Below are 9,669 nucleotides of genomic sequence, written 5' to 3' on the forward strand. Positions count from 1 at the left end.
ACTCACACACACACACACACACACACACACACACACACACACACACACACACACACACCCCCGTAGCTATCCACAACACCACACAACAAACACGAACAACACACACACACTCCTGCTGGCTGCTGCTGCAAACTCAGGACCGCTCCCCCTCTCTCCTCCCCCCTTTAAACTACCTAACATAGCACAGCATCACCTCTCTGCCCACCCTACCCCCCACCCCCAATTCAATACACACACTTGCATCCTGAGTTAGAGAGGGGCGTGTGTGGAGTGGAGGGGGAGGGGGGGTGGGGGCTACCTTGCCTGCACCATCACTAGAAAAGCCGGAGAGCATAACGCCACCGCGTCACTTTGAGGGCGGATATCGGCCGGTCCTCATCCTCTCCTCCTCTCTTCCTCCTCCTCTTCCTCCTTCCCTGCACTCTCCCACTCGGTCTCCATCAGTCTTCATGGTTCTGATCTCACCCCACGCCATGCAAGCCACCCGGGCGTCCACCACCGTCAGTGTGTTTACGGACTGCAGCATCCCGGCCGGGCTCCGGATAGGACCGGTACCGGGCATCTTCAAACTCGGGAAGTACGTGTCGGATCGTAAGGAAGTTGGACCCAAGAAGAAGGTGAGGTTAAAATACTGAAACTTTTAAAATACGATAGTGGGTTTTTTTGTTTGTTTTTTTGTTTGTTTGTTTGTTTGTTTGTTTGTTTGTTTTTAATGCTCTTATTTTGAAATATTTTGAAGTGATCTGGGTTAATCAGCTGCACACTGGAGATCTCTGAATGAAAGCTGTATTGCGGTATTTCAAAATAAACTTTAACGTCTTTATTTAATATGTATTTATTTATTCCAATACCGAATCAAAGCCCTTTTAATTGAAAAGAAAATTGAGATTATTTTTGAACTAATTCCCAAGTTTTAATGAGCAAAATTTATGCCATCGATTACAAAAATAATGTAAACATCAAAACACACTGTAAATTGAAGCATGTGTAATATTAAAAACGACCCAGTTGGATTTAAAGCTGCACCGTCAAACTCCATCGGGCCTTTGGTTATTAATTGGTTTGGCCTGTCACGTTGGAAATAATTGAGCTCCATTAGTGGCAGACTTGTCAGTCTGTGCTTCTACTTAACCGGCCTAATGGGCGACCCGGGTCCGCTGTGTGGGATTTCATGCCCTCAGCCGCCTCACATTTCACTGCCTGGCGGGCCTGTTATTCCGATGAGCCGTTTAATTTTAATGTAATCCGGCCACAGAAAGATGCCACTGAGGCCGTGGCCCGCTGCCTGGGGCTAAGAAAAAATACTAACAATTATAACTAATATAAAAGATAAAATCAAACAAGCTGCATTCATGTTATTAGACTGGGTTATGCTGTTCAGATGAACAGGAGTCTGATATTCTTTTTTTTCCCAGTGGGCCTAATAATTAGAAAATAAAAGTCTTCAGATATGGATTTAAAAAAAAAAAAGACACTTAAAAAAATGAAGAAAAAAAAAATTTTAAAAAAATTTTGTTGTTTTTTTTTTTTTTTTTTTTTTACATAAACAGTGGTAAACAATTTGCTGCTGTGGGCGCATCTATAACCGCACCCAGTTATTGTTGAAGCTGTCAGCGATTGTGATTGATGCGTCTAAATGCTTGGCCCCGGGCTGCCGGCGATCATCAGGTGCAATCTCTGTGTCAAATGTCACGCTTCGATCTTTAATGTCCTTGAACAGTTTAGAAACGCTCTGACACTCCTCAAATTCGTTTCCCATATCAACTCAATTAGGCCTGTGTGTCATTCTCTTTAGTAAATTATCAGCAGAGCGGATAAAGACGCATTAAGCGCGTTTTGGTCAAGCGTGGCCGCGGCACCTCCAGGTACTTCACCACAAAGTCCTGGGCCACGACATTTAAAGCAGAATTCGTTAAATAAAATCATGTATTGGCCTAAAGAAATAAATGGATGATAATAATAATTAGTTTGGAGATACAAACTGAAAAAGACAAGCCAAATGTTTTCTTTTCTTGCCCACAGCCTGTAACCTATTCATTTCATCATGTATATGTTTTTCCTTTAAGGCCCTCTGTGTTCGTGCCCATCATTTTATCATATTGTAGAGCTCGTTCTCATCCGTTTCATTTTCTGGCCCGCTTAGATCCGCTTGGTTCGGGGGGAGTTCGTGGATGAGTCGGGCTGTCCCGTACCAGACTGGATCGGATTCATCCGCGCCGCCAGGAACAGTCAAGAGCAAAACCTGGAGGCTGTGTCGGACTTACCTGGTGGACAGGTGATTTTTTTTTTTACACATAGACCTATTGGAGTTTCTTCTGTTGTTGTTTTTTTTTTCTACCCATATTTAGACTCTTGAATTAACTCCATCCTCTCTTCCCCTCTTACATGTTCCTCTGTAAGATTTTCTACCGAGTGCTGAGAGAAATCCCCGCAGGAGAGGAGCTCAGTGTCTGGTACTCCAACCCTCTGGCCCAGTGGTACGACATCCCCACCACGGCCACTCCCACGCACGACGAGAAAGGTAAATCACACTAATAATGGAGGACCAATTTAACCAAACGTCTTTTACTCACTGATGGGAAATAAGATGATTGGGAAAGTTAATGCGAACTCTGAACGATGATATCTGGGTGGAAGCAGAAGATTTTACTTGTAAAAATAACAATACTAAATACTTATAATAACAATAATAACGATAATTATGTAACGACAAAATTCAATAGTCCATTTAAAAGACTGTTTTCAGATTCTGTGTCAACACGCTGAGAGCAGCTGCAGTCCTGTGTGTCCAGGCTACAGATTGGTCATCGACATGTTGAGGCTCCATCACTGTGCGGTTAAATGACTGCCAATACTTTATCACTCAGATATGGAAATCAATTGCATGTTGTTTTTCCTCGGGCTTCATGTTTTTTTTAATTATTAATTTATTTCATTTAAATAAAATCACACATATCCATTAAATACGAAAAAGGAAATATTAAAAAAAGATTAATTTTGGAATGAAAAGAGAAGCTTTAAGATAGAAACTGAAAGAGATAAAAAAAAGAGAAGAGATGATTATTACATTGACAACAAAGGCCCTGAAATAAAAAAGTGCAGTTTAGACTCTGTGGTCTGATCTCAATATTTTTTACCATCTATAACCGCTCCTCATTTTCAGACTGATTTCCTGTTTTGTCTTTGGTCTGTTTGGACGTTTAATCCATTTGTTTGGGCTGTAATGGTAATTTGGCCTCTGCGCTTGGGGATTAATGTCTTCTCTTTGGCAAAACACCAGCTCAACAGGAACTAATCCGTTTTAAAAAAGATTATTATCAACAGATACAGATTGCAGGAAATTCCTCCAAGAGACGATGATTTTGGATTAGTCTACTCTTTGTTTCCAGTTGGAAAAGTCTCTTTGCAAGCTGAATAAATGTAAAAGGAAAACGATGGTGCCTGAAGTGGCAGGCTATCAAATTTGTGTCGAGGAAAAAAAGAAAGAAAATGTAATAAAGTAATTACGGTGCTTGAAACACACAATAAAACAGCAATTAAAAGCAGAAAATGGCGTGTCTGCGCGACCGTGGAAGAAGAAGAGGCTGGTGATTCAGTCCCGAGACGGAGGTTAACAAATGCCACCGCGTCATTAATATTCATGTTGTCAAAAGCAAATAAATTCAAAAACAAGTGCTTCACGGTAAATTAGGTGGGTGCGTTAAGGTATTGTGGCCTAATGAATGCTAACTTTTATGTGGGGTGTATATTGCCCTGATTCTCCGGCCCAACACACCGTGTGCGCTCCTGGACATACGCTCGCTCCCATTATTAGGCGTCAACAGATGGGCCGGCGCCATTGTTTCTGGAGACTTGCGATTTCAAGCAACAGCTGCTGTCACTTCCACGGGAAAGAGCACAGAGAGAGGGAAAGTGCCGCGTTCAATGCATTGCGTTTCTGAGCGCCAGATTGGGCAGGGCGTTTGCTCTTTTGATGGCGATCATAAACAATGGCCCGTATGAGGATTACAAAATCATTACATCTATATTAACCTCTGAGTGCTCGCCTGGAGGTCATTAAGATGGGTCCCTGGGTCTATTACCATTTGGCATCAGATCTTAGAAACCGGATCATATCCATTAGGCCTGAATTTAAATATCAGGTGAAGCGACTGGTGAAAATCTTTCTTTAAAGTGACATTTTAAAGTGGAAATTCATCAAATATGAAAATGTTTTAACACAAATTTGATGTAATCACGTGTATTTTCTATTATATCACTCTTTATTCAAATTATATGCGGGTGGTGTGTGTAGAGTGGTGTGCTGCTCTGTGTAAGCGATCACAAGTCGTGTCTCCACAGGTTGCCAAACCTGTTATTTTGATTTTACGCATGGGCCTGGCAGTTTTACGCACGGAAATATACTGCAAATTCGCATGTCATCAGTATGAAGTTGTTTCACTCTGTGTTGTGTCGCGTAATCATCCGCATCCAGCTCATCACTGACGCCATGTTTGCTGTTGTCTCTACAGGTGAGGAGCGCTACATCTGCTGGTACTGTTGGAGAATATTCAAATACCCGAACACGCTCAAGGCCCACGTCCACTTCCACTGTGCTCTGAGCAACGGGCGGGGGTTTGTGAGCAGCGAACAGGCCAGAGGCACCGAGACGTTCAGCAGGTCACCAAAGTCTGGAGACATCCCCAACACCTCCACCTCTCCGAGGAGCGGCCACAGCAACTCCTCCATCTCAGACTCTGGCAGGCGGGCAGTGTCCTCCTCGTCGTTTCTAAACAAAGCGGGACTGTCAAAGAAAAGCAGCTCTGAGGAGCAGGACAGGGCCCTCGACATGAGCGTCACCTCAGCCAGAAGCCACGGACAGCTCCTCAGCCTGGGCGCCACATCCTCTGTGCTGAGCAGCATGGGCTTCCACCCGGGTGTGCGCTCTGCCTTCAAGCCGACCGGCGTCTCCAAAGTCCCTGCCGCGGACGCCTCCAGAGAGGACGCCAACGGGAAGCTTAGTGGTCTGGGATTCAGCAAACTCATTGGGAACATGAAACCAATCCGCAATGTGGGCGAGACTCTAAATGGAGGAGGGAGCCATCCTCCAAAATGCGCACCTGCAATCATGGACGCCACATCTCCAATGGCGCCTTGCACAAACGCTATCCGGGGTTTCCCGTTGCTGCCTCACATGGAGGAGACCTCGGCTTTTAAACACGTGGAGAGTCGGATGCACTCCGGCCTGTCCCCGTCCCGTTACCCTCAGATGCCCCCTGGACTCCATTTTGAGAGGTTCACCCTCCCTCACTTCGACGGTGTTAAAACTTATGGGGGAGACTGTAACATCCCACTGATGCCCTTCACTGTCTACAACGGGGAGCTTCTGTACAGCTCCCCTTACTATCCGCTGAAATTCCACTTCGGCAACCTCCTCAAGTACCCAGAGTCCATGTCCTACTTTGGCGCGCCCGCACTGAGCCAAGACCTGGGCTCCATCACAAACATCGACCGGGAGATCGCCATGCACACGCAACAGCTGTCAGAAATCGCCGCGGAGAAGAACCGGACGAGGCTGGACACGATGCCCACCGGGGCTGCCAGCAACGCCGGGTCTGGCAAACCGAAAAAGGGACACCTGTGTCTGTACTGCGGCAAGCTGTACTCCAGAAAATACGGCCTGAAAATCCACATGAGGACTCACACAGGTTACAAACCGCTCAAGTGCAAGGTGTGCTTCAGGCCCTTTGGAGACCCGAGCAACCTGAACAAACACATCCGGCTCCACGCCGAGGGAAACACCCCCTACAGGTGCGACTTCTGCGGCAAGGTGCTGGTGCGGAGGCGGGACCTGGAGAGGCACGTCAAGTCCAGACACCCGGGACAGACCGTCAAGAAATTGGACGACAAACCGGGAGGCCTGTTCGAGGACGCGGAGCAAAAGAGCGACAATGACAGTGATGTGGACGTGTGCTTCACTGACGACCAGAGCGACCAGGAGTCCAGCAAAAATAATGACTGAGGTGTTTTCACGCGCGTAGAGAGACTGCCCATTGTCTTTAAATGGTGTACACAACAAACAAAAAAAGTCATTTAGTCTTGTATTTACCCAAGAGCGTCTGAACTACACAACATGACACCAAAACCTCCAAATTTAGCCCAACATAAATCTGCAATTCAAATCATTAACCACACAGCTAAATAGAGTTTTTGTTTGGTTTTTCATAAACTTTATTGTTCATATATTATTTACAGGTGACAGGTAAAATGTTTGGTGTCTTGCTCTAGGACACTGTCTTCAAAAAAAACAAACAAAAAAAAAAACAAAACATCTGTGGCCTGTGGGTTTTGGCATGCGTCCTCAGCCACGATCACAGACAAACGACACAATCTTCCAGTGCTGTTTCAGGCATTTTCGTTTGTTTGAAATGCAAATCACCATAATAGTTTTCTTTTTTTTTCATTAACCTGCCTTTATCTGCCGCGTTTCAAATACTGACACTTCTACAAAACCATCAAAACAACTGCACACAAAACAACAACAATGATCCACCCTCAGTTACAGACATTTTCAGTCGCTTTTTAGAAAAAGAAAAATTAAAAAAATCAAGGTTGAATATGAGACTAAATGACTTCTTAAGTTAGATATATTTTTGCAGTGTAAAAAAAAAAAAGAACAGTTTTTTGTAACATGTCTCCCCCTGAGAGAAGATCCATGAGCTTCACTAAAAAGAAAAGAAAAAAGCACTACATTCCATCAGACTGGATGTGGACACATTCTGGGAAATTAAGAGCTGCAAAAGAATATGATTCTTTTTTTTATTATTATTATTATTATTTTGTTTTAATTGTGAATAACAATGCGTAACGCACTCGCAATATCCCCACATTCCCTCCTAAACTGTTAGTTGCACTTTAAAAACAGCAATGGGCATTTCACTTCAAAAAATCACCTGCACAATAATTCTTATAACCGAACTTATTCATTTCATCTCTTCATTAAAGCTTTGTTTTTCCCTGCGCCTCGCAGGATCACACACTGGACTTCAATTTGCACTTTCTTGCGGAGGCGCGCTGTTCTTAAAGAGGCAGCAGCAGCAGCAGCAGCAACAGCAGCAGCACCCAGTTTATTTAAGGAAGTATTTCTAGAGAAAGAAAAATGTATTGATTGCAGTTAAAAGGCTATGTAAAGAAGTGTAAAGTATGATATTTCACATTTGAGTGGAGAAGTGTTGTATACGTTTGTTTATAAGTGATATTGTCTGCGAGGACAATATCTTACTCCTGTCCATTAAGTCGTTGGTTTTTGAATAAATTTATTTAAAACATCAGAAGACTTGTTTGGAGATGTTTTTATCCATGAGATTTTCAGTATTAATAACAACGCTAACCATCACGTTTTCCATGTAAAACACGATTAAAGGTCTAAAAGATATTTTATTTTATTTTACTTCCTATATATAGTTCCAGCTGTGTGAGACAAAACCAGCCCCAAGAATGCAGTTTAACAGACAGACATGTACACATACAGATGGGCGAGAACATTATGTCGGTTTATAATTAAGTGTCTCTACAGCTGAGCTGCAGTAATAAATCCACAGCAGCGCTCAGCCATCGGGCCTGTTGCCGTGGAAGGAGCAGCAAGGCTAAAAGAGAACAATATCTGTTTCTATTCTTATTCTTCTCCTTTCATTAATAATAATAATAATAATAATAATAATAATAAGGTCACATTAAACCCATTACACTAGGTGGAAATGTTATGAGATGTTTTTGTTCCTGTGGTAGAAGAAGCATTCAAATCCTTGACTTCATGTCACTGTAATGGATTTATAAAGCACTGCCGTGTTAAACGCTGTTACAGGTATAAAAGTCCTGCACTAACCTATGTAAATATTATCAGCAAACTGTACTTAAAGCATTCAGTGCAAAAACACTGGCTGTTGTGAGTGTTACACCTTTAAACAGGCAACAGTATTATTATATTATTAAATCATTAATACTCATGCATGAATGTGTTATTAGTATTTTCATTGAGGAGTTAATTTAAGTTTTTTTTATAGGCCCATCATATATTTGTATGTATAATACTGATGTGTAAATAGTGTAATTATAGCTGTCTAATTAAAAACAAACTCTCAGAAATGTGGAGTAAAATAATAAAGTGACATGAAATGGAAACACTGGAGTGAAATACAAGCAACTGCAATTTGCACTTAGGTACAAGACTTGAGTAAATGTACTTAGTTACATTCCAACACTGCTTTCTGCACGGACCCATTGTAAAAAAAAAAAAAAACAGAACAAACACAAAAAAAACCTACTGATCAGAGGTCACACTGACAGATTAGAAGAAAAAGAAAACTGAAACCTGCAGAAGCCTCCAGCTGCTTGGCCAGAGAGAAAAATAAAATCCTTCAGCAGCTTTAGAGAAAATTATCCAAAGAGATCCTTTGAAAATGTTGGGTCAAAGGATCAGAGAAGAAGATTTATGGTATATAAGAATTCATCTTCAAAGGGAAATTCCTCAGAAATATTTAAACCAAGCTAAAATACGAATATTGAATATTTCTAGTGTATGCCAAGGAATTTGTCTTATTAGATGCTTGCAGTTCATGTGTCTTTATCAGCGTTCCCACAAGCCTCTACGGTTTTGTTTCATTGTTAAGGCATGGATTTTGAAATGGGGAAAATAAGCTGCCACCTCCTATTTGAATGTGGTGGAGTCCAGCAGGCTTGGTATCCTGTCAGTTCAGCGGCTGCTTTCCACACACTTCTCCTCCAATGACCAGTCAAACCGCCTCCACTTCACACACAGGAGAGCAGAGAAAACAAGTGCAGCCATTTTTGAGACATTCCACTGATGTGGTATAACAAATCTAAAATCTTAAAGCTTCAGAATAACTGACTCCACTTCTGATGACTATATTTCAGTTGTGTCTATTATTTCCTTTATGCTTTGTGTCATATTTTCTGATTGAAAATATGAAAAACTGATAGTTGTTGCAGAGTTTCTTTCACTCTACAACTACCCTGCATCCGTGCTTTGTTTTGCCACACAATTCCCTTTGGCTGTGTGCAACGGACAAATAAAGAGCAGACAACCCAATGACAGTCGCCAGCAATTTAATACTTTAAATTGGCCGCTGGTGAATGACCGTCTCATTTCTACAAGCTGCACAGGCGGTAAGGATAAGTGTGACCTTGATGTGGCATAGTCAATCCATTTGTAATAATTTTAAAGAATTCACCTATAGTGCACCACTATATTCAATCTCTCCTGTCCCTGTCACTTCTGTTGAATACATTGTCATGGTGGTGACACTGGAAAAACACTTCAGCTCAAAAATACATATAACAGGAGTCACACACATATTTCTCTCCTTTCTCTTTTCAAAGTGTTCAGGCTGAGATCTTCTAAATCTGACATTTCTCGCATTTTCAATACAAGCCAGACATTGTGTGTCTCCTATGTCACAACTCACACCTACACTTTTAAACAAGGCTGCTGCATCATTACTTAAGGTACAATATTCCCCTAAACAGCCCGTGTGTTAAACTGAAATAGCCTGCAGAAAAGGATTTCCAACCATCAGACATGCATTGATTTTCTGTGACATAAAAGGACTCAAAATTCAAATTTTGTAAGACAAGCAGCAAAAATATAAGGTAAAGCTGCTGAAAATCACA

General features: G+C 42.1%; 1 protein-coding gene across 1 annotated transcript; it reads left to right on the plus strand.

The window, feature by feature from the left end:
- Nucleotides 1-449: 449 nt before the first annotated feature.
- Nucleotides 450-6,001, plus strand: prdm13 (PR/SET domain 13). Its single transcript, XM_022753569.1, has 4 exons — nucleotides 450-617; nucleotides 2,144-2,275; nucleotides 2,401-2,521; nucleotides 4,512-6,001. The coding sequence occupies exons 1-4, from the start codon at nucleotides 450-452 to the stop codon at nucleotides 5,999-6,001; spliced, it is 1,911 nt and encodes a 636-aa protein (XP_022609290.1).
- Nucleotides 6,002-9,669: the final 3,668 nt, after the last annotated feature.

Source organism: Seriola dumerili, unplaced genomic scaffold (genome assembly GCF_002260705.1).
Source record: "Seriola dumerili isolate Sdu_G_001 unplaced genomic scaffold, Sdu_1.0 BDQW01000191.1, whole genome shotgun sequence".
NCBI classification, from domain to species: domain Eukaryota; kingdom Metazoa; phylum Chordata; class Actinopteri; order Carangiformes; family Carangidae; genus Seriola; species Seriola dumerili.

Coding starts and splice junctions, on each gene's coding strand:
- prdm13 (XM_022753569.1), top strand. CDS start 450: ATGGTTCTGATCTCACCCCACGCCATGCAAGCCACCCGGGCGTCCACC. Junction 618..2,143: donor AAGTTGGACCCAAGAAGAAG/GTGAGGTTAAAA, acceptor TGGCCCGCTTAG/ATCCGCTTGGTTCGGGGGGA. Junction 2,276..2,400: donor CGGACTTACCTGGTGGACAG/GTGATTTTTTTT, acceptor TTCCTCTGTAAG/ATTTTCTACCGAGTGCTGAG.